At 39.5% G+C, this 24,851-nt stretch overlaps 3 protein-coding genes across 3 annotated transcripts; all 3 read right to left on the bottom strand.

Annotated features, from left to right (window-relative positions):
* Positions 1-301: 301 nt before the first annotated feature.
* Positions 302-11,065, bottom strand: LOC6564849 (solute carrier family 46 member 3). The gene is made up of 5 exons (XM_001991125.3): positions 10,758-11,065; positions 4,089-4,437; positions 3,614-4,015; positions 1,019-1,759; positions 302-949 (listed from the first exon to the last, which is right to left on the bottom strand). Exons 2-5 carry the CDS (start codon positions 4,427-4,429, stop codon positions 622-624), a joined length of 1,812 nt encoding a protein of 603 aa, XP_001991161.1. The 5' UTR covers positions 4,430-4,437; positions 10,758-11,065; the 3' UTR covers positions 302-621.
* A 9,832-nt stretch (positions 11,066-20,897) lies between these two features.
* Positions 20,898-21,876, bottom strand: LOC6564851 (antigen 5 like allergen Cul n 1). Its single transcript, XM_001991127.3, has 2 exons — positions 21,690-21,876; positions 20,898-21,603 (listed from the first exon to the last, which is right to left on the bottom strand). The coding sequence occupies exons 1-2, from the start codon at positions 21,804-21,806 to the stop codon at positions 20,950-20,952; spliced, it is 771 nt and encodes a 256-aa protein (XP_001991163.1). The 5' UTR covers positions 21,807-21,876; the 3' UTR covers positions 20,898-20,949.
* Positions 21,877-23,412: 1,536 nt separating this feature from the next.
* Positions 23,413-24,693, bottom strand: LOC6564852 (antigen 5 like allergen Cul n 1). The gene is made up of 3 exons (XM_001991128.2): positions 24,568-24,693; positions 23,731-24,140; positions 23,413-23,668 (listed from the first exon to the last, which is right to left on the bottom strand). The coding sequence occupies exons 1-3, from the start codon at positions 24,691-24,693 to the stop codon at positions 23,434-23,436; spliced, it is 771 nt and encodes a 256-aa protein (XP_001991164.1). The 3' UTR covers positions 23,413-23,433.
* Between the last annotated feature and the right edge of the window lie 158 nt (positions 24,694-24,851).

Genomic DNA, 24,851 nt, shown 5'->3' with positions numbered 1-24,851 from the left:
GTGCGACTGTTGTCCGCTTTTCCTGCGTGCAGGAAGTGTGCGATAGGCTCGAACCAACCAACAAACCACCCAGCCAGCCGCCCAGCCAGCCACCCAGCCAGGATGTTTTTGAGCGCCTCTGCTGGACAGGCAGCCAGCGTGGTTTGAGTTGCGTCATTTTGTGTGTGTAATTGTCGGCAGGACAAGAGCCACAAAAACTGATTACAGTGTTCAATAGTCAACTAGGCAGACCGTATTCCGTCCTGTCCTGCGACTGCTTCCGCTGCGCCTGCTACTGCTACTGTCAAGGGTCAACCTACGATTGTGGACGTTATTACATTTATTCAATACTTTTACAGTCTTAAGTCTAATCAATAAAAAAAAAACAAAAACAAAAAAAAATTATGCAAATTGAATAGTAAACAAGTTTTTCGCACTTAAAACTAAGCAAATTTACAGATCGTACAATACGTTAACGTATGTATTTGTAGGTACAGATAATAATACACGACCTGCTCAACCCAATTCAGAAATAAGGGGGTTCGGGTGTTAACAGGCCCGCCCGCATAGTAGTAGTAGTAGTAAGTAGGTACAGAATAATTATGAAACATATACAAATAATAGACGGGGAGATGGGGAATCCTAGGCATCCTTGCCATTGGCATCCTGTGCGTCCTGCACAAAGCCACGATTCTCAATGCCATTTTGCCGCGCTGCTGCCGCTGGCGATGACGTTGTCGTTGTCGTTGCAGGCGTCGCAGGGATTGGATTGACTGCATTTGGATCCGCATGCTCCAAGGACTCGTGTATCACATTGGCAATGATGCCATTCAACTGACCCTTGGCCTCGCTGGCCAGTACGAGTGCCTCAATGGCATTGATGTTGCCATTGGTTTCCCGGAACGAGGCATGCTCCGTATCCGTGCGCATTCCATTGCGACGCTGTCGCACCTGGAAACGGTACATCCACCTGAATGACACAAGTACGAAATTAAAGTTAATGAATTTGAGTCTGAGTGATGAACGTGGGTATACTCACAGAAAGATGCCCACGGAGAACATGGTTAGGCCGCCGCCAAGGAGAAAAAAGGCGCCAGGCAGCACCCGGAGCGTGGCAGCATACAGTGTCGTATACATGGGTGCAAAGACCATGGGCATGAGTGCCTCAGCAACGCCGAACAGCGAGTTCACCTTACCCAGTTCATCCTTGGACACCAGCTTGGTGGCTATCGAGCGCATCGCAATGAAGGCGGTGCCGTTGAAGATCTCAACCAAACCGCCCAGATACATATGCCACGGCAGTGTGGCAAAGGCATATACAAACGAGGACAGAATCTTCGATGTGCTGGATAGCACACCCACGAGTGCATCATCGATATTCAGCTTGTGCGAGAGTACGCCCACGCAGAAGATGACGCCGATGAGGCCCGTGAACATCGCATACGTGGAATAGAAACTGAACTCCACCTCGGACCAGTTGAAGCGGAAACGGGTGAACAGATACGTGACCGCCATCTCGCCGTGCAGCGGTCCAATGATCACCATCACCACAATCATTAGTAGGATGACGCGCTGACGTCGCTGATTCTCGCCCTTCTGGAAGGCAACGCGGAATGTTTGCACCACATGCTCCTTGTCAAAGAAGTCTGCCAGCAGACTCTTGTGCGGTAGGGTCTTCTCCGGTCGAGCCACGGGCTCCTCCAGATAGAAAAAGCCATAGACAAAGGCCAACACATAAAACGCTGCCGAAATGGTGAAGACGCCATAGAAGCCAATTTGCCTGCGAATCGATAATGTGAAATATACATAATAACAAACTTCTTGTCACACCAAACCTTTTCATAAAATACTACACTTAAAATTTAAACATCTTCTATACATTTTGTGCCACGTTTTACAATCAGGTCAATGCAATAACGCAACATTAGCTTTGAGCTAATTGCAATGAACTTTCCTGAATACTTTTCCATGACAACTTGAAGTTTATTTGTTGATTTTATAAGCAAAATGTATTCCTTCATAAAAGCTATTTTTAAAGATATATAGTATTTTAGAGGTCGGATATCAATTTTTCCCATATACTCAAAATAAATTTCTTGTATCATGTCAAGGTTTTTTTAGTAAGGGGTAAAAAAACCAGCTATCCATTATTCAATCTTGTTGTCGTCCGTTAACAATTGACATTATGACTAAGCACCTTAGACAGCATTGAAAGCTATAATGGGGACTACTCGGGATTCATAACAGGCTCCCCCTACGATGGGTCCCGGGCCACAGGGACATAGCGGGAAACGAGGCGGCTGACAAGCAAGCAAGAATGGGGGCACGAAGGCCCTATCAGGACCAGAACCGTATTGTGGCATAGGGAGACACACTATACGACTGGAACTTAGAAACGAGGAGAGGCAAAGACGGCATCAGAGCTGGTCGGAGGCAGTGGGACTCCGACAAGCCAGATTTCTCCTAGGTGGTTATAATCTTGTACGATTTAAACAAATTATAACCATGGGAAAGAACAGCCTTAGGATACTCACCGGTCTATTGACAGGACACTGTAGACTAAGGAGTCACCTGGCAAAACTGGGTATATATAGTAGCGATCTCTGCAGGTTTTGTGAAAGAGAGGAGGAATCCTCGATACACATCCTGGCAGAGTGTGTAGCCTTAGCTAGAAGAAGAAGCAGCCTTCTAGGGGCGCATGTTTTGAAGTGCAAAGACATAGTAGACCTCAACCCAACAAAGTTCCTCGTATTCGTTCGGGAGTTGGGGCTGATGGAAGAGCTATAGGCTCAGAAGGGGGCACAATAGATCAAATAGGTCGCGGTGCAGTTTTTCCCCCCTAGTAATAATAATAATAAGCAGTATAAGTAGTATCAAAAAAGAACGGCTATCATAGGAACATCGAAGATTGCATACCCATCTAAATTTTACTATAAATTTAAAATTTCCTATGAAAGTTATATTTCTTTCATAGCACTATGATGTTGATCATATTTTGCCCAAATGGGGGGAAGATAATAATACGCATAAGTGGGCAGTTTGGTTGGCTTAACTTGTTAAACAAGAATGTTTTCACACAAGAACTCAACATTCAACGTCCGAAAGCTATAAGATATATTGTTCCGATAAGGTCACTTTCGACATGTGCCGAGATATATACCAAAATCCAGATAGCTTCAAAACAGAGCAACAAGTTCGCATAGAATCAGATTGACAGACGGACATAGTTATATGACTCGGCTAGTGATATTGACCAAGCATATATATATACATATACATATATATACCTTATTGGGGTTGAACATATCTCCTTTGATACTTTCAAGCTTGACAGCTTAATCGTATTACCCTCTGCTATAGTATCATAATCTAACTTAATATCTAATCTACAACAATTCACAAGAATAAATCCTGATTACTTTGAGCTGTATCAGTTTTTACCAATTTAAAACACAAAGTTCCCCCAAGAATTATTAATAATTTGACTCTTAAGTTCCTGTTTGGGTCTATTTGGATAAGTTGGAGTCTGGCCATTCCTATTGTTGGTCAAACTTGTTCATTTGCTGTTGTGGCTCAATGTACTGTTGTGACTTGTGTTTGGCTAAGAACATTTGACGGTTTGAGGGGCACCTACTTGAGCAGTACGCCGCTGAAGGCCATGCCTATTGGCACGCCCACCGAGAAGCAGACGTTGAGTATGCCGATGCGCAGGGTGCGCTCCTCCTCGGTGGTTATGTCCGCAATGTAGCTGAAGACGCCCATCAGCATGGTGAACCAGCCGCCGCTGAGGGATGGGAAGATGGCCTCCGTAAGCGCAGCAGCTTCCATGGGTGCATCCTCAAAGTAGACGCAAAGCATGAGGCCAACAACGCCGAGGAACTCGCCCACCACCGGTATGAGGATGCAGGGCTTGCGACGACGATGGCGATCGCTCCATGAGCCCCAGAACAGGATCAGGAGGCAGGGAAACAGGGACTGAATCACCGTCTTCCATGCCGCCATCCGAGCGACCATCTGTTGCACCGTCTCCTCCTCGCTGTGGATAAACAATTAAATGAAACCAATGGCAATGAAATGAGATTGGATGGAATTGGATTTGCCGCACTCACAGCGTATAGTTGGCCGTTTGGCGGCGGGTGAGTGCATCGCAGATCTCATCGCCGTAGGCCATGTTGACGCGGCATGCCTTCTCCAAGTTAAGGTTCTGCGTGGCCAGGTTCGAGAGCACGCTAGGCATAATGTAGGCGGCAAGTATCGGCTCCACGGTGACATTATTCGCAACCACACGCAACTTTTCCCGCCACGTCCGCTGCGGCGGCGTCTCTGTCTTTGCACCGCCTCCATCTGCACCCTTCTCCTGGCCGGCCAGCTGCGTTGTGCTGTGGCTGAGCGTGTATTTGTTATTGTTGTGCTTGGTGAGGTCAATGCCGCCGCCGTCTTTGGGTGACATGATCGTATCTACAAAACATTAGAGGCAATTATTGCATTTTGTTATTGATTACTGCTCGGATTTGTGGTTGGAATGCTATCATAAATGGATCTTCGAGTTCCGCAGTGGGCAAGGGTATCAAGTAGTCAAGGACATAACCAGCTCTTCGTATTGTTTATTTCGTTTTTTTGTTGCATATTTTAAATTCTAATCAAGTTCCGTGCATTTTATAAAATAATTAAAAGTTTTCTAAGGTTTTTTGAAACTTGTTTGAAATGAAGTATAATATTTCAACTAAATATATTCTACTTTTCTATAAAATAAGGCATCTATTCTGTAGCCATCTATAACCAACCAATCTCTCGACACTATTTATTTTCGTTCGATATAATTATTTAATCATATATGTTAGACAGATATTGTTTGGAAATCAAGAAATGATAATTTAATAAAATGCATTTTTAATTTAATCGCTTAATTTGCTTGCTGGTATTTATTTCATATCATATCATGTCATATTTCTATGACACTCCATGATTACTATGTCATGCATAATTCTTAATTTATGACAAAATTACAAACAATCACACAAAATTGATCTTTTATGTTCCTGTATGGTTTCATATTTAAGATTTCTTATATTTTCGAGGCTAAAATATTAAACTCTGGCTGACCCTAAAACAGTTTACAACTTTTGCCGATAGCAAAATAACATAGTTTTGGCCCCAAGAGAAACTTAGCTTATTATTCAGAAAGTATATTTCTAAAACGTCTAAAAAAAAAGTGTTTTTTCTGTTTTAATTACAGGTTATATTTTTCTAAAGTTTAGAAAAAATAAGTATAATTTTAGGGTATTTTTATATATGAGTACTCATGACTCTAAAATTAACTATTTAGTTGCACATTATTAAGCATTAATGTGCAAAGATTTCATGTATACATTTCAGATGGCTTATAAATTCGTACAGTTTAATATTAAAAAAAAACCTGTATACAATTTTACGGCGATTTAAATTTGCTAAATATATTTTTTTTAATAAAACAAAAACTTCTCTAATTTTAAAAAATGTTCTTCGTATATTTAGTAATTATTTCTTAAAACCAGAAGATGTTGTTAATTTATAGGAATATTTTAATTGTTGGACAAATTATGAGTGTACTCTGCATGCCTTTGGAATTCGGAAAGTGATTCTCAATCGACATTCCTTCGAATTGATCATCGCATCGGGCATAGAGTAATCGATCATTCGGCGAGGCGTTCTGTGATCGTGATCGTGATCTGTATGCGCTCTCTAATTTCTGCTTAACTACTGTAAGTACATATTAATCATTTAGCCCGGGGCGCATTCAAGCTTCACTTTCCGTTAGCCGCTGTCCACTGTCACATTTTGTTGTCATTCTATTTTTGTGCGCATCTCCCACTTATTCTGATTGGATTATTTGCCGGTGACAATCAGTCGGGGAAAGTATTCTGCTTGTATGCCGCTTGTATTCCATTTCAGGTTTTAGTTTTGCCTCGATTCACTTTGTGTTTTGCTTCGGCTTTTGTTTTCGACTCTTCCTCTACTCTATAAATGGAACACTAGTGTCAATCAAGCGCGACGCTGCAATCAACGTCAGCGTCAGCGTCGACGACGACGACATCTACGCTAATTTTATGGTTGAGTTTAAAGCTCAGCCTGGTATTGTAACTATTTTCATTATCAATTATCACTATCGTATACCACCATGTACTACTGTCAATCCAAATAAACATTTTGCACCTCTAAGTCTGGCATTTCAAGTCAGTTCGAATTACAAGCAGTGAAAAATCTAATTACATTGATGTCTGTCGCTCGACTCGACCTGTCTGCGTATTCTTATCTTGGGGCGCGTGTGCACTTTGGTATTTCTCCAATTGCTCAAATTGCTTTAGTACCTGACTTTGTGCTTCTGCTGTGCTTACTTACTTCGCGGCTCAAGCTTCTCACAGTTCGCAGTTTAACACTCAGTTGATACACACTTTCAATTACTTCAAGTACTTAACTTAACGGCAAATGACGTGCTGATTGTTGATGCTATAAATAAAAAGATTGCGGCCCTTTCGACTGTATGTTGTATCTGTGCTCATTCGTATTCAGCAAGACCTAATACGTACTTACTACAGATGTATTTATATCACATAATGCGTAATTACGTGTATTTATAAATATTTATATATTTGATACTAATGAATAAAGCGCTTTAATTGATTTGAGCCATTGCTAATAGATCTAATAAATTGGACAAGTCTAAAATCGTTTCTAATCGTGACTTTGCTTAAACCAAACTATTTAAAACAGGTATCAAAGTTTGGGCACAGACAAATCAAATATTTATTCAAATTCACAACAAACCTAAAGAAATATTCTGAACATATTTACGCATATTTTCTAGTTGCTAGATAAAGGTCTAATGATTTATTAATTAGGTTATCCATATAAATAAATAAATAAAAATAATTTATTTTAGTACCTATTCAAATAACAAAAGATTTCATACTGAACTTTGCTTGTTTTCTTTGGCATATGCCATTTGCATATATATTGCATTTTAAGTTTTGAATACAAATGCTAGCTATTCTCATAGTCATATTTAGTAATATATGATGCTCATAAATCAATCTACTCGATTTTCGCACTGTTCGGCTGTTTGTAACGACTTTAAATGTTGGCGACTACTTTTTGTTAGCATGCATTAAAAGTGACAGAAATTAAGTCGAGCTAATTGACCTTGACAGTCACACAGAGAGAGACACAAACACTTCTAACGAACCATAAAGTGCATTGCTGGTCATTTTAATCTTCAACTTCCGTCAACGCTGACGCCCAAAGACAACTCAGTTTAAGCTTGTGTTAATTATAGTGTCTGCCTCTCTATTTGGACTCATGCACGCGAATACAAAGTGTGTGTGTGTGTGTGTGTGTGTGTGTATCTGTGTGTGTGTGTGCTTGTGTGTATTTGTTTTATTTATTTTTTTTTTTGGAATATATGATAAAGTTCATTATCATGCTTTGTTAACGTTTCTAAATTGCCTTTAATTGCAGTTTAGTTGCTTTTTCTTTTGTTTAATTCGGCTTGCCAAATATTTTTGCCAGTGATTTGCATTTAAATCAAATTTCTTGATCGCATTATGAAAATTCCACACATTGACCAAGTGATCCAGTTATTCCAACAAACGTATCAAAAGTGCCCATTGCTTTGGCAAATTCTCGCACGTACATAAATTACACAAGTACAATCAGAATAAATCGTCTTAATAATAACACAAAACAAAATTAATTAGAATAGCTTCCTCAATATGATAAGCAACAAATATGTAATAATGTAATTATCAAAAAATTAATGTAAGAATTTTATATATACATTTAAAGCAAAACCCTCAACGCCCTTTAAAAATACGCTACATTTTTGCTTTTTCGAAATATACTTTCTGAATAATAAGCTGATTTACCCTCGATGCCAAAAGTGTGGCAATTTCCTAAAATTCATTGCGATTTTTTTCTAAGAGAAGAATAAGTACAACAATGAAAATGTATAAAAAATGTAATTGGTTTGATAATTTTACATTGTATTATCTAAAACAAAACAGTCAGCCAAAAGCTCCCGAAAGAAATCTTGTTTTTTCTCGCTTTGGGAAAAATATTCTGAGCTCTAAACATATACTCTTAACATGCAATTTCGCGATTTTGTCAACGACGCTATCATTTAAATTATTTACATTCATCACATTCATTATAATAAATTGCTTAATAACTCTCATAATTCACAGTGATGTCTGTCCACTTCTGCTGTTGTTGTTAACTTTTTTTTTTTTCGGATATAAAACCTTTGTTTAATTTTTGTTGTTGTTTATATTTAATAGTATCAAGCCCAAATGCGGAATTGAATTTAGTTGAACAACAAACTAAGTGCTTGTCGTCAATAGATACATTCTTATAAAAATTCTTGAAATCATTTTAGAGTTATTGTTTTCGAAAATATATTAATAATATAAATATATTTTGTAAGCTCGCAGACAGCATTTATTTTAAAATTCAAATTAGGCAATCCACTCACCCAAATTAATTTAAAGCCGTAAACAAAATCAAGTTATGGAGATAGACATTTTAAATGTTAATCAATAAATTGGATATTGTAAATTAGTTCAGTCAAATTTCGAATGTGTATATTTATATATATGTAACTACATAAATTATTATGTGGTCCTTCATATATAACGAAGCAAATTTAAAATTTCAATCATTTTGTTGATGTGATATTGAAAATAAGAAAACCTTACGCTGTCTGTGCGAATTAACTGTATTTAATTAATAAGCATTACGAATACACTTCTAGGGCACTGCTGCAAACACATTTTAGCCAGTCTCGTTTGACACTCAATGTCAGTCAACTTTCTGTAAACGTGCATTGAACCTAATAGTAAAGTAAGTAAAATATGGGCAACATTTTCAGGCACGTCGATCGGGTTGGTGATGCATTTATTTTTTTTTTTGGGTTTCTGTTTGAGCTTGGGTGTGTTAACCTTGGAATCGCTACCAGGAAGTGTCGTGATCTGGCATATTAACTAGTCAAATCGTCAGACAAGCAAACAATTATACTGGCTGTCTGTTGTCAATTTTACAATTGTGAATATATAGTCTTGTCCAAGTTCAACGAATTTAATCATTGATTGGATTTAGCAAGAAGATTCAACTAATTAACATATCTATATTTGTACAGATCGAAACATGTTTTCAGCTAATCTCAAATCTGTCATTATTACAATTGCACAATATAAGCAGAATACCACGATAAATTCATTAGTTTTTGCATTAGATTAAAATACTTGTATTTTTTGACATTATTTACATTGTACTTGTAAATAGCTGTGAATAAGAACTTTTGAATAGAGCAATTCATTTATATCTTGATATTCAGCTCACATAATTAGCCATAACACAATGTTGTTTGAAATACGTTAAAATTGAATTTTGGCTTTCTGAATTTTGTGGTACAGTGTTGTTAATCCGGGAAGTGGTGAGCTCGACCATATTAGCTAAATAATGGACACAGCGACTGAGTGATAAACACTAAAATTACAAATGATAATTAACTTATTAGAGTTGGCAGCGTCGATCCGAACCGGTGGTGCATGGTGCGACGGGGCTGTTGGGGAATCGACCTTTGCCAATTAATAAAACAAATGCAATTTGCGGGAAATTTGCTAGAAATTTTGCTGGGATGCCACTAATCATATTTTTACCCACTTCCGGCTGCTGACAAAACTTTTCACACACACAAGTAAAACAAACGATGTTGGTCTGAATTGTCCATAAAGTTATTAATAGCATGTCTAATTGTAAGATACTTTACTCCGATACTTGGATGGATAATGGCAAATCTGTAGGTGAGTGGAGGTGTGTAAGGCTTGCGACATCATTCGAAGTTAAGCTGTGCTTTACCTTAAGTCTAAATTGAAAACAATTAAACACAATTAGCTGCGCTTTTTTCAACGATAAAATGAAGAGCTAAAAATAGTTGCTCTCACACTTGCTGATCTGTGCGCATCTGTGTGTCCTTGAATATGCCAAGGAGGATTGCTTGGGGGGGTTGAGTGGCTGATACAGGCGGAATCAAAGAAGCGACTTGTGTGTAAACAACATAACGTGCACAAAACAAAACCTGCGCAAATTTTTAACATCAGTCTGACACTAATCAAAATAGATCCAAACACCAAAGAAATCCCCACAAAAAACATTGGGGAAAACTTTATCAATTAGTCAAAAAAAAAAGGCACAATAAAAATAATAAAATGAAAGCAACAACAAGTCCAAAATAAATATTTAAATATGAAAAAAACTTCAGAAATATCATTAATCCAGTCAATAGAAACTCAAAAAAAAAAAAACTTGAATAAATAAGTAAAAACGATAAATAAAATATTAAACAAAAAAAAAAAACAGCATAAATAAATGTTATATGAACGTGGACAATTTGTAGTAAGCAATTTGGTTGGATGCCTCGGGCACGCAACAATAACAACGAGAGCTATGCATAACAATAACAATGCGGTAAATTTTGTATTGTCAAACAAATACACACACACACACACACACAGACAGACAGAGAGACAGATGCTTACACACATACTGCGTATGTAGTTAGAATGTAAGAGGGAGATGCATGAACGAGCGCAAACAAATTTCACGACAAACGCGAATTTGATTTAATTTACATGTCTTTAATGAAATTAGTAGTAAAAAGCACACACACACACACACACACAGAGAGAGATACACACTGATATACACATATTTTCACACTGATATACGCTAAACGGTAAACTCACTTTAGATAACTATCAATAGGTAAAGCGTGTTGTTCCTTTACAGTTCCTTTACACTCGCTCGCTCGCCTTGCCAGGATGTGTTCTTTAATTTGCTGCACGTTTGTATGAAGGGTTTTCCTTTTCCTTTTCGTTTTTGTTGTTTTTTTTGTTTTTTTTTTTGTTTTTTTTTGTAGCGTTTCTACAGTAATAACAATAACATGGCAAAACCCGTTGTAACTGTGTACTGTGTATTGTTTATTGTTCTTTGTTAGTTTTTGGTGTAGTTTAAGCTGTGCTTAGTTAACTAGCTTTGCTATATACCTAAACCAGCGACGTTGAGTTGAACTCAGCGACTAAAATTTTGTATTGAATTTAATGAGAGCCGTCGACTCGCCGCACGGTAAACGCAGTCAGCGTCTACGCTGGCGTCGTGACGACAGAGCTGTGCGGGTGGCATGCGATGCGTCGCGACGCGTCGATCACCCAGATCCAAGCTCGGCGCGTTGCCGACGTCAACGTTAAAGTCGACGGCGACGCCGACGCTGATGCCGACGCCGACGCCGAAGGCAACTGAGCTGGCGACGTTTGATAAGCGCCTCGATAGTGTCTGCGCTTGCGTCTGCCTCCACATTTGCCAGTCTCAAACAAAAAAAGAAGAGAACTAAATAAATAAATTTTTAAGACAAATACACATTTGCCTATATATAAATAAATATACACATAATTTATATATACGCATATTAATATATAGACGAATATGTGACTCTATTCAGATTTCGTAGTAGTTCAATATAGAATAGCCAGTTGCAAGACTCGGGAATGCTACTAAATATGTTATTGTTTCTTTAAAATTTAAATATGTCGGCACTTGAAATGGAGCCAGCAAAAATCATATTCAAAAAAAAAATAAATAGTATTTTTATTGATCCAGCAAAAGATATATGCAAATATCTCATTCATTTGCTGGGCCATTTACATATGTGCAAATTTATATCTGTCAATGAAAGTGGCCCCACGTGGGATTTTTAGAGCCGTGACCAACATTTCTCTAGCGGCGGAGCATCTTCTTTTTGGTGAAGTCTGGCTTCGCCTGAATTAAGACGGTTTAGGTTAACGCCGAACTGCTTTTGGAAGGCGCGCTCGTTCTGATCAGCCATGTTGGAGCAGGAGCAAAGAAAGAAGATCTGAAGATTTGGCATATATAGAATTGAATTGATTAGTGAAATAAAAATAAAAGACAATTCAAAGTAATCAATATATATGTTCAGGTCTATAAGATGATATCGTAACTTAACAACCTCATTTAAGTAAATTTACGCAGGTTGTCTGCAGTGCCTATGTGCACAGATGTACTCGTGTGTGTGTGTGTGTGTGTGTGTGTGTGTGTGCAATGGCGAATTGTTGCCTTTCGCTATTAATTGTGAACACGTCAATGCTACTATTGATGTTTCCAATTATTTTCGCCTTGTCACTTTTGGTTACTCTGTGTACGAACGGCATCGACATCGTTAGCACTCTTATGTCTAATCCAAACGAGGCTAAAAGCCAAAGTTGCCAAGGGGGCAGGGCGAAGCAGAAGTGCACGTTGCTGTTGTTGTCGAGTGCTGCAAACAGGTTAAACTAACTAACTAAGCAACTAGTACAAGCTAAAGATTTGCTTTGATCTTACGAATATTAGCAAGTTTGACGATTGCAAAAAAATAATAAGAATATTATCGCGATTATTAAAATTTGGCTTAATGGATCGGGGGAAGCCCCAATACAACTAAATGCAAGCACTTACAATGTGTGTGTGTGTGTGTGTGTGTGTGTGTGTGCGTGTTTGTTGCCCTTCAGCAGTTCGTGGCTGCCAGTTCTTAGCTGCCACGGTTGCTGGTTAAACAATCAGCGTTTTTTATTTGGTTTTTGTATGTATGTGAAGCCTTAATTATCGCACTTGGATGGCAGCCAGCGGTCCACGCCCCTTAGCCTTGACTTCGAAAACCACAATGCCGCAAAGACCGCAGCTCGGTTGATCGACAGTCGAACGCGTCGACCGATGCCCAATCATGCAACATCGCTCAGCTGTAACGCTGCAACCCAACGCCGTCCAATGGGCCAAGCACTGCTTCAGCTGTTTCAGCTGCTGCAGCCAACTTGATAAATATCAATAAGAATAATATTAATAACGATAATGCTTATTATCATATTGTGTTTTTCTTTCCATGCATGTATTTGTAGCTATTAAACATTTGGTAATTTGATGCAAAAACAATACAAATGCAGCTTGTTTGGTCGGATGGAACGCTTGCTGCTGCTTTTGCCGCTGTTGCCGCTGTTGCCGCTGTTGCCGCTGTTGCCACTGTTGCTGCTGTTTGCTGTTGTTGATTAATTTCCAATTGCAATTATGTTTGTTCGCCGCCAACAAAGACAGTAATTTTAGTTGCCCCTCCATGCCACCCATCCACCCATCCACCCATTCAACTGCTAAACGCTCAGCAGGCAGCTGTTTAGAAGCGCTTTGTTTACCCGCCTGCATTTATTTATTATTATTTTTGTTTTCTGTATGTAAATTCACGCTGGCAGCTTAGCTCAGCATAATCCGTTGAAACTTCAGACTAGCAGCAGCAGCAGCAGCAGCAGCAACAACAACAGCTGTTCCAATTGTCAAGTTGCTCAATGTGAAGTGGGAAAGAGGAGTGTGGAAGGGGTGGGGCTGGCTGGTTGGATGGGTGAATGGATGGTTGTACCACTTAGGAGCTCACATGACTCGCTCATTCATATGTCAATAAATCAAAGTTATCAAGACAAACTTTCACTTGACAACATTTCGATCGAATTTTAAGGGTGCTCGTTCTTCAATGACAAAACCAAACGAACAAAAATGTTGCAGTCGACTTTTCTGCACTCGTAAATACCCTGTGCCTAGGTGGGTCATGATTTACTATTATTATATATATTTAATATTCATTTATATATTTATATTCATACAATTCAAACAATGCAGGCGCAAACAAAAATCATTCATCCATTAATAATCGCAATTGAATTTGGAATTATTCAAAAATATTTCAGTTAGGCTTTTAGTTCAGTGTTAGGTAAGAACTAACAATAATTATATAATTGCCACTTTTTGATGGTCTAACGAAAATTGGCTGTCCAACTAGCTAGCAACCAGCGAATGCTTTGAAAAACTTATCAATTTAATATTGTTGTTTCGCTAAATAATTATTTTGGCACACCCAATTTGTTGGGTAATTGCTATGTGTATTTGGTCTTCAATTATTTCCAATGTTAAATCAAAAACTTTCCCCCGCTGCTTTTGGCACATTTTCGGACTGTTGACGGACGCAATAGGCCAATAGATTAATTGTCGACGGGAATTGACATAATTTCATGGCTATTTGCATACAATTTTGCATGATTATATTAACTGCTAATTAGCAATTAGCAAACAAGCAAAACTATAAACCAGCTAGAAATAATGAGATCTGAAATTGTAGATAGACACAGAGAAGATGCAGATAGAGGCACAGATGAAGATGAAGATGGAGATGGAGATGAAGAGTATGGTGACGCAGATGCTGCTCGCGATATTGCCAAGCCCAATCCCCGTTGGCGCTCACGGCATTAAACGGTGGCCAGGTGTCAAAACTTTGGACAGCATTACACAGCACTTATTAATAGACAATCAACAATAGCAATAACAACAACAGCAACAACAACAACAGCAACGGCAACAATGGCAACCAACGGCAGCAGTAGAAACAACGAATTTCTGGAGGCACAGATGTAACAAGTTGTAGCTAATTTCGAGCAATTAAATGCTGACCATTTTATTGTAGTTGTACACAGAAAAAACCAAATTGAATTTTGGAAAATCGCCCTGAAAATTATTCAAGTTTTCTCTAATTTGTAACTTTTTTCTATTTTTCAGTAATCTATTTCTTAATAATATAATATAATAATATAATATAATAATAACCGAATATAATCGGAAAAAAACACAAAAAATCCTTTCTGAAATTCATAAAATAGTAATGCAATTTTGCGTTCTCGACTGATATGTTTAGGTTTAGATGTTGCAGCTCATTGGGAAGTCAATCGACTTGTGAACGTAGGGTTGGATTTGATGTAAAATCGTAAGTTCTTTTAAATTCAATTACATGAATTTTAAATGCTCTCTAAAAGGTTTATTGCATATATGAAATCTTCAAATAGTAATGCTTAATTTATTAATTTTTTAAAATATACCTTTTGATTAATAAAGTATCAAAAGTAAGACGATCCTTCGAAATTCGATCAATTTCATTTTCTGAGTGTGTTTTCTCTCTTGATTGATAAGCAATTGGGCTTCAATTCAAAAAAAAGAGTTACTATTATACAGTTGCCGAAAGCTATATATTCTCGCCAATGAAAAACAGCGAAGATCGTGATCCGATCGTGGCTATATAGTATAATAAATTCCGTCACTCTCAAAAAATTGAATTTAAAATAAAAATAAAATTGAAAATGTAACTATCTATTTGAAAATGCGAAATGCTACCAATTTAGTTCAACTTATCACAAGCTAACAAGTTATTTGTTGAAAGTGGTTTAAAAAAAGGAAGACCTTTGCCTTATTTTTTAGAAAATAGATTTATTATTCAGAAATATGTCAATTAATGCTAATCGAAACCATAAACACTCCGTAAGATCGGAGGTAACTTAATCCCGCTGTTTACAACATTGTCATACTCCCCTCACACTCCCTTGATAACAGGGTATTATATATATTCAAAAAAGTATAGCTGAAAGCTATTGTCAGTCATTGGACGTTGACGCTGCTGTTGCTGCTGCTTCTGCTGCTGCTGCTGCAGCTGTTGCTGCTGCTGCCATTGTTGAGTGCTCGAATTATAAGGTCTGTCATGTCATTAACAGTAAGTGCTTATTATAATATACTTCATAAGTGCATCTACATACATGTGTGCTTGTAACTCTATCGTCATATATGGCTATATTTGCTCATGTTTTTGTAGTTGTATTCGCATTTTATGTGAATATGCACGAAGCAAATGAAGCTGTGCTTTCCGAAGCAAACTTTACAACACTTGCTGAAGACCAGGCAAAAATACAGACTGTATATATTGATTTTTGATCAGCAATACGAATCAAGTCCATATAGATATGCCTGTCTAGTCGAGTTCCCCACTTCTGAAGCTATCTTGATGAAACTTGGAATGTAACAATATTTGAGCTGTATTTTTGTATACCGAAGCCGGTCATGTTGGGATGGATCAATACTTTGCCCATCTGTAATTTGTGTACGTATTTGCCCATAAATGAAATTGAAATGATGATTAATCCTGCTGTTATTTTGTCTTTTATATGCACACCTCGCAGCTGCAGCTTGCTGCTTCGATTGCTCAGTCAGGTTGAACTATAAGAAATGTATAATAATTAATTATTGCGCATTCGCAGTGTATGCCACCGACTTTTGTCTGACTCGTTTAATAATTGGAACTGCAAAAGTGCAGCTCAAAAGGTCGATTTCAAAAGAACACTGGCTTATAATTTATAAGTTATAAATTAAGTTTTCCCTTTGCACTCAAGCAGGTATGCCAGTAGCCAATTGATTGATTGATGGCTGCTCTAATGAGGCCCAGCTCTGAGGTCTGCCCCAATGTTACCTTTGGACTTGGCGTGTCAACTGCACCCCCGGGAGTCGCGTTTAATGTGTGCTACTTAGCCCAAATACCTATACATATGTGTTATATATGTGCCTATGTGTATGTTTGTATATGTTTTTATTATTCTATTCGTATTTGTGCTGAAGTTGCATGCGTTCGCTCAATTTAACTCGCAACCGGACGGCGATGAGTGGCGCCCCAGGGATTGGGGCGAGAGTTTGCTTAGTTTTTTCTTGGTCCCTGCCTGATAAGAACCGCAATGTGTTATTGTTATATCTATAGCTATAGCTGTAGATATTATTGCTGTTGTTTTTGTTGAGGCCAACATATGCCGACTGCTTAGAACGGACCCCTTGGCTAAGCCTTTGTTTGCTTGGGCTGCTAAGATGCTGCGGGGCCATATTATATATATTTTTTTCTCTTGGCCATGTTTGGTTTTTTATGACTTTATCAACGTTTATGGCCAATGAGTGTGTGTGTGTGTGTGTGTGTGTGTGTGTGAGGGGAGGAGGCGTGCGAGTGGACGTGGCAAGAACGCCTCCCTCAGGATTTGCTTGGTTATAAGGCGGATGCCAACTGCTTCTGCGGCTTTATTATTGCATCATTATAATATGCTTTATGCGTGGCAGTGTGTGCATGTGTGGTATGAGTATGTGGTGTGCGTGTTTGGTGTGTGATGTGTGCTGTGTGCTGTGCTGACAATGGTGCGACAAAGTCAGCGCCACTTTAAAGAGCCCTGAACTTGATTAATGAATGGCCACGCTGAAAAGTGTGCTACGACATGCAAGCCAAGCACACAGTTGACAAACCACACACACACACACACACACACACACACACACACTTGAACACTCAAGATGTCGACGACACGTAAGAGGCACCGAGATGGTTGGGTGCTGTTTAAGGTAACATAAAAATACAAATAAAAGTGGAAGAAAAAGCAAGAGAAAGAATTTTTTGCCAGCGCGTGCAAATTGAAATTGGCTCGCAACTTGGCAGCTAATTTAATATGATTTAGGGAGGGGTGGCTCCCAGCCAAAGTTGAAGCAGCAGCAAATGTAGTAGAAATAAAGAAGCTGAGTGCCGCACGACATAAACAGTGGCATTAATATCCAGATAGTATCTGACTTGTGCAATGATTTTTTTTTTTAGCCAGCTGCGAACCGGAATTCAATTCAAACTTAAGAACTTCATATCTTAACGTGCACATTTAATTCGCCTCTGTGATTTTAGTTGGCGATCCAATTTGTTAACTGCCTTCCTGGCACCCTGCTCTCCGCACAACTTGAGCCGCAAAACTTTGGCATGTCCGTTTATAAATTGCCTTATGACTGCCTTTCGATAAACTTTGCTAAAGTGAAATGCTAATACGTCGTCGAGTTTAAGCGCTTTTTTAGCAGCATGCACAGCGAGCAAGTGAGAGAGCGATAGAGAGAGAGAGAGAGCAGGTTGTAGCTATGGATGGAGAGTGAGAGAGAGGGAGCACACTGAACCTGTAAACTCTTGCCTGCCTTGAATTCGTATCTCTGCAAAAGTTGGCGCCGCTTCTGCTTCCTGGCAGCAACCATTTTTATGGCTTCCTGCGCTCCGCTTAAAAAGATATTCGCACACACCAGCACAAACACACACTGACTCGCACACCTTGCCGATAATTTAAATTGTAGCTACTTTTTCAAACTGCCACCCAATTTCTGTTCCTTATCCTGAGCTGTTGCGTTCTGTAATTTGCTGTAATTGAATTTCAACGATTTGTAGCTTGAAAATTTGCTAGAATCTCAGTTATTACTGTGGCTGGCAGAGGAAAATGTCTTGCAGGCAACGAATTTTGCATCATCACCGATTACCGTTGTCTGCACAAATTGCGCATACGCAGCGCTGCCAGCTCATAAAAAATTCAAACCGTATCCAGAGCACAGAGAAAAACCCATCAGCGGTCATCAGGAATAAGGCAATAAGGCAACAGCGAACGAGGAGGCGAGGAGGCGAGGGGGCGAGGGGGCGGGCGGGCGAGCGGGCGAGTGGCGGCAATTTCATACCCAATGCTTCAAAAAGCAGAGCTCATTTTCGATTTGCGCAACAAATGAAGTGAGAAATTATTATTATTATTTTTATTATTATTAATATTACGAATGCTGGCAACTAAAAACATTTTTGCTGGCGTAAGCAGCTTCCTTACCTTATCCTACTTCCCCTACCCCACTCAATCTCACCCCCGTCTTCGTCTTCGTCGTCGTCGTCGACGCCTTCATGTTCGATTCCGCCCGCCATTACCCGTGGGCGCATCACGTATTCACAAAGCAAACAAACTCCGGCACACGCATAAATAAACAGACCAACAGACCAGGTCGTGTAGGGGACGGTGGTGGGTGGGGAGTGGGGAGTGTAGGGCAAAGGCAACAAGAGCCGGCCAACGAAATATGAAAAAATATCAAAACAAAAAAAAAAATAAAACAAAAAAAAAAAGGGAGGCAGGCAGAGTAAATTTTTGGTAAGCGCTTTCGCTTCCGTCAGTCACATCATTAAAATCGAGCCGTCGGTGGTCGTTGCCACCCAATTCCAATCCTTGCCGCAAGTTGTTGTTGATGTGCTGCAGCGCGTGGCAAGCTACTTTATGGGCCACGGCACTGGCAGAACAGACACAGAGTGCACACACTGAGGACAACAATTCTCTGGAGGCATTCATCAATATGCCAAACATGTTTTCTTATCATCAAATGGAAAATGCTTCATTTTCACGTACGACAGGCCGAAGCTGAAGCTAAACCAGAACCTGATGCTGATGCCGATGCTGATGTTGAAGCCAAAGCCGTCGAAGGCAGAGCTCAACGAAGGGCCTCAAGGCAACTGTGGCTGGGAATAACACAGCGCGAGAAATATCAGTTAGCTCGTCGAGCTCGGAAGGTGAATTTCGTCAGAAAACTTAGATGAGATGAAGACAGCTGCCAGTCGGTCGCCGGCTATGTGGTTGGACCACAAAACTAATGGTGCCAAGCGGCAGACTACAGCGAATACTACACACAGCTGCAAATTGAGTTGAGTGTGAGTGTGGTGGGGAGTGGGAAGTGGGGAGTGGGGGTCTCGGCAAAGACGCGACGGAACACATAAATTGATTACCAAAACATTTCATGACAAATTCGACTTGTAACAACAATGACAGAGCACAGCGGACGATGGCACATGAGTTATGTGCGCGCGGGGGTTCGAAGGGTTTATATGTATATTGGTTTGAAGCTGTTGCTGCCACACGCTTACAGCGCACAATTGCTATCGGCAACAGTTGCCGACAGCAATCCGCATTTGCAATCGCATATGGAAATCAAAATCAGAGCACCGACTACCGTTAAGCAGACAACGGGATTGAAGAGCAACAGTCAATGTTGAAAAGCAACGCTTGCCTGAGGCAAGCGCAGATGAAGCAACAAGATGATATCTGATGAATACATACACACTCAACAAATAAATTGGCCTGAATTTTAGAAAATCGAAATACTCTTGGCGTTAAGGGTTGGTGAGTTCATCAACCTTATTATTCAGAAACTATATTTCTATATTTTACTGCGAATTGAGCTCGAGGTAGTTAGCAGCCTCTAATGCAGACAACAGCTAAACTCAAACATAGCCGTGGAGAGAGCAAATTTCATTACTATTCCTTGAATTGCAGAAAACAATTTTCCAATGAGATAATTATTTTTTATTTGCAAACGTATTTCTGAAAAAAATACAAAAGAACACTTTAAAATTTGTAGAATTTGTTGTTTTGTACATTTCGAAATTATTTCTAAAACATAGGAAATGGTTCTAGTTATTTTGTATTAATTCTGTATTTAAGACTATTTTTTCTGAATACATAAGTATTCATCAAGCAGGAGTTAAAGTAATGAAGCCTTCATTTTGTATTTTTCGTGCATTAATTTCAATCCATTAGATGAAATATAAGTTACAAGTTTAAAGAATATGATAATATAGTTTTCCTAAAGCTAGATTTAGTTTATTCATCGCAATTGATCTGTATTTGTCGAGAAACACTCAATTGTACAATATTTCCTATATATATCTTAAATGCTGAAGAGTGAGTAGTAAAACACGTCAAGGCAAGACTCGTCTTGTTTTTCTGTCTCAGCTATATTTAATATATATAATGTATACACACCAAGTCCTGTTGTAGTTTTTGATAAAGCCCAAAGCAACGTACTCCAAATGCTATGTTGGCTAGCTGTATATACAGTGTTCAAAGGTATGATTTAAATAAACTAGGAAAGCCCAAAAAAGATCTCTTCTGTTTGCACTCCAGAATTAAACACTGACGCATAAGAGTATGCCACATAATATGTTTGTAGAAAAAGCGTAAAGAATTTGCCGACAAGATTACAATGAATCAGATACAACCGTGTTAATATTGATTAATTAAACAAGAGAGAACGGTGCAGTCGGGCGAACTTGCGCTGTAATCGATGAAGATCTGCCAATTTCCAGCAACTCAATAGAAGACAGCAATTCCAATTAAATTCAATTGTAGTTTTGCATGCATATTATTTATTTCACTATCAGTGCTGATGGTAAGCTATTCAGTAGTACAAGTTATTGGGATCGTAAACCTCACTGGAGCTGCACAGGAATGGGTAGCTTGGATTGACGCCAGTGGTGCAGCTGCTGGCACCCACTGCGCAGCTGGTGTACATTTTGATGCCGATGACATTGGTGGCAGCATAGTTGCAGGCCATAAGGTAGGCCTTGTAGGACTGGCCAGTTACCGAATACGTGGATACGGCACAGCCCACACGGGTGTTGCGATCAGCGACCATAACGGTGAAATGGCCAATCGCGGGTCCGTTGTAGTTGGATGGGTAGGCATCGATATGGGCTTGAGTCGTATCGGCCACTTCGTCGTACCACATGTCCACGCCACGAATTGCATTGGTCAACGAGTTCAATGGATCGAAATAACCGATCCAGGCCAGATTCTGGCCAGCCCAGTCGAAGGCGGCCGTTTTGCGGCATTTATCGTGACGCATCTCACAGCTCTTGACGTTGAGGGAGGCGAGATAGGCAAGATCATTGTCCCACTCCATGGTGGCCATGCGGCAGGCGGGTGACAATTTGCTGTCACCGCCACCGGCAATAAAATTGCGATGCTCATTGTGCTTGGCCACAATCGCATTCTTCTCGGCAGTCGTCAGAGTCAGCAAGGTCTTATCGGGGGGACAGGTAGAAGCCCAGGACTTTAAAATACAATAAATACAATAAATTACTGCCTACAGTATATCCTGTATATATATTGAAGGTACCCCTTTCGATGATTACTTACGCCATCGTTGTTGCAGCCAATGTTCGGTGTGGTGCCACAGTTCCTCGTACAATAGTCAAAGGCACAGGCGATGCCCAGAGCCAGGGCTAAAATTGTTATGGATAAGATGTTGCGCATTTCAATATCGTATCACGTTTGTTGCCAGCTCTGGCATTTGCCGTGGCTTTTATGCAATTCCGCCGTGTTGGGGCTCTTTATCTAGTGGGCGTAGCACTTGATTAAATATTATTCTGAAAGTTGCCATAGCTCTCGCAATAAAATACAAACATTTATTTACGATTAGAGCTGAAAAGAGGCCCGACACGTCATCAGATACACCAGATACACCAGATACACCAGATACAGCAGCCTGAAAAAGTGTCAACAAACCAAGAACAACTGAGAATTGCGAATCCCAATGTGCGACTTCAAAATGCTCGTAATCAGCAGATGTGACTCATTGCTAGATCCCCCGAAAAAGCACATTTACAATGTACAAAAGACAGCTGATAAGCCAAAGAGAGACATAGAGAAAGAGACAGACAGAGAAAGAGAGAAGGAGATTAGTCTCGTAGCTTACCATGTGTGCTTCTTGAATTGATTTACGAGCTAAATTTCATGTGTTTATTTTCTTAATTGCATTTAAAATAAAAGCCAATTTTGTTTGTCGTGTACCCATTAAAAATAGATATGTATGTAGTAAAAAAAGAAGACATCAGCCGATCCTAAACAGAATATATAAGCATGTCCAGGAGTGTCAGGTTAGTCGGTCTGAATGCATTGTATGCATCGATATAGGTAGTAGTGTGTAGTACGGATTCTCATTTAGCCAGCTCAGTAAAAGTGTCTCTTGTTGTTCATATAATTATTTGTTCACGATAACGTCTGACTTTATTGTGCAGTGCAAGTGTTGATAATGTTGGAATGTATTACAATACGGCAATAATCGAAACACGTGTACTACGGGTATAAAGAAGAAGACTTTCACGGCCCCATAAAGTAGATCAATTTGGTGATCAGAGACAACAGGTGACTTAATCTAGTCACACTCGGAACATTGCTCATATTGAACTCATATGATGTAGAAATCCCATGTTGACGGGTTTTTTGATATATAATAATACACTATGACACAAAATCAAGATCCAAAGCTATTTAAATTTCAGAACTTTTAATCTGGTAAGACATAATTATTTGTAAGGATTCGAAATTGTATTCAGTGCTCAGTTTTCTGCTGTTTGTGAAATATAACAAAAAGCATTTTCTGTTGGGTTTCAAGCCAAAACTGTAATCGGAACCGCATTCTTGTCGATTGAAATTCAGAGTAGGAATTGAAACCTAAATTCAATGATAAAATCTATATACCGAAACTGATTTGATTTGTCCCGAAAAGACTGCACCAGAACCAAAATATAGATCATGTTACTTGGGTATGTGTGTGCTTAAACTGGTAGACAATAACTTAAATTCCCAGTTCAAACTACTGAGCAACCCAAATAATATATTTGTCCGAAGTAGATCATTTTTTGCTCAAATGCTTGAAGGCTTCTTTTCATTTGTTTACAGCTGGTATTACACTGGTATCAGAGTATTTCGCAATCAGTTACGCCAGACTGGAACGTTCTTTATTTTTTTTTTACCACACAGATAACGTACCGTAAAAATCAAAATTCGTTTAGACTTGACACCATGATTTTTAACGCCACCAGTAATATAGAAAATGTACATTTATTGTAATGTTCTGTTATTATTCAGGTGTCGCAATCTAAAGAGTATAGGCCTCGTTCACCTTGCAGAGGCCTGCATAGTTCACGTTCTTGCCTGTCTTACATCCAGATGCCGCCGTGCCACGCACATAGACGGGCCTACCAATAAAGTTGGTGGTGGCATAGTTGCAGGCTATAAGAACATTATTCATTCCACGCTCAAAATATGTGGTGCCAGCGCAGCCGACGGCAATGTTCGATTCCCGGGCCATGACCGTAAAGTGGCCAATTGCGCTGCAAAATAAAAATGAGAAATGAGAAATGTTTGCAACAGATTACCGACTATTACCACTTACGGTCCAACCCAGGAGTTTGGATATTTGTTAATGACTGCCATGTTGGCATTCTTATTCTCATTCCACCACATATTAATAGCCTGGGTAAGCAGATCCTGGTCTGAACGCGTCGATTGGGCGCCCGTGTAGCCAATAAATGCCAAATTCTGCCCGCTAGATGAGAACTTTTGCGTGTTGCGGCATTCATCATGCTGCATCACACACTGTTGCACATTAAAAGCGGCAATTTTTGCCATTTCTGGACTCCAGCGAATGGTGGCCATTCTTTTCGCCGGTTGGTAATTAGCCAGCTTGCCCAAGGCCAAGTTATTGCGCCTGACGTTGTGCATACGAACCACATGTTGCCTCTTCGCCAGGTCGAATACCATAAGGGAAGGCGCCGGACTTGTCGGACAGCTCGCACCCCAACCCTGTAAATTAAATCGTTATACCGACTGCGTGATGCACTGATATCAATGTAAAACCAGATGGCGACAGTTGGAAACAAAGTGAAACAGCCCATTGCGGAAGGTTGGGACGGATTTTTAGGATGATTAGAGGATGTTTCCAGCAATACACCTTCAAAATTAGCTGACTCTAGAATTTATCCAGAACTTATGGATGTGTTATCAACTTGGCATGCAACGCACTTCAATTTTAGCACTTTGTCGGAAGCAGTAAATATTGTAAGTTTCAAGTCTTTAGCGTCAAGAGACATTAATACGGACAGGCGGAAGGAAACACCGACGTAACACATAACTCACAATTTATAGACTTTTCAATGTATCCAATTGTATTTATAATTAATTTGTTGATAGAATGATAATGAATATGTTGAATATATGGAGGTAGACCTACCACATCGTTGTCGCAGGCAATGTGTGTGCTCGTCCCACACAGGTCCTCGTCACAGTAGTCGACTTGTCCGTAGACCGCAGACAATGCGGCACTGACTGAGAATAATGCCAAAAGTACTCGCAACATCTCGAAAGAATTAATTCAAAGATCGCTTGAAGTTGATGCTTTTATAGTCGGCGCTTGACAACAATGTGGCAATTTTGTATATTATATATATATATAAATGTTTATAAAAATGTTTGACCAAAACTCGCTTAAAGAATACGCACAGCTGTGTTTTCCCT

Source organism: Drosophila grimshawi, unplaced genomic scaffold, assembly GCF_018153295.1.
Source record: "Drosophila grimshawi isolate 15287-2541.00 unplaced genomic scaffold, ASM1815329v1 contig_848, whole genome shotgun sequence".
NCBI classification, from domain to species: Eukaryota; Metazoa; Arthropoda; class Insecta; order Diptera; family Drosophilidae; genus Drosophila; species Drosophila grimshawi.
Note: the sequence above shows the minus strand (reverse complement) of the source record. Positions and strands in the feature narration are given on the sequence as shown.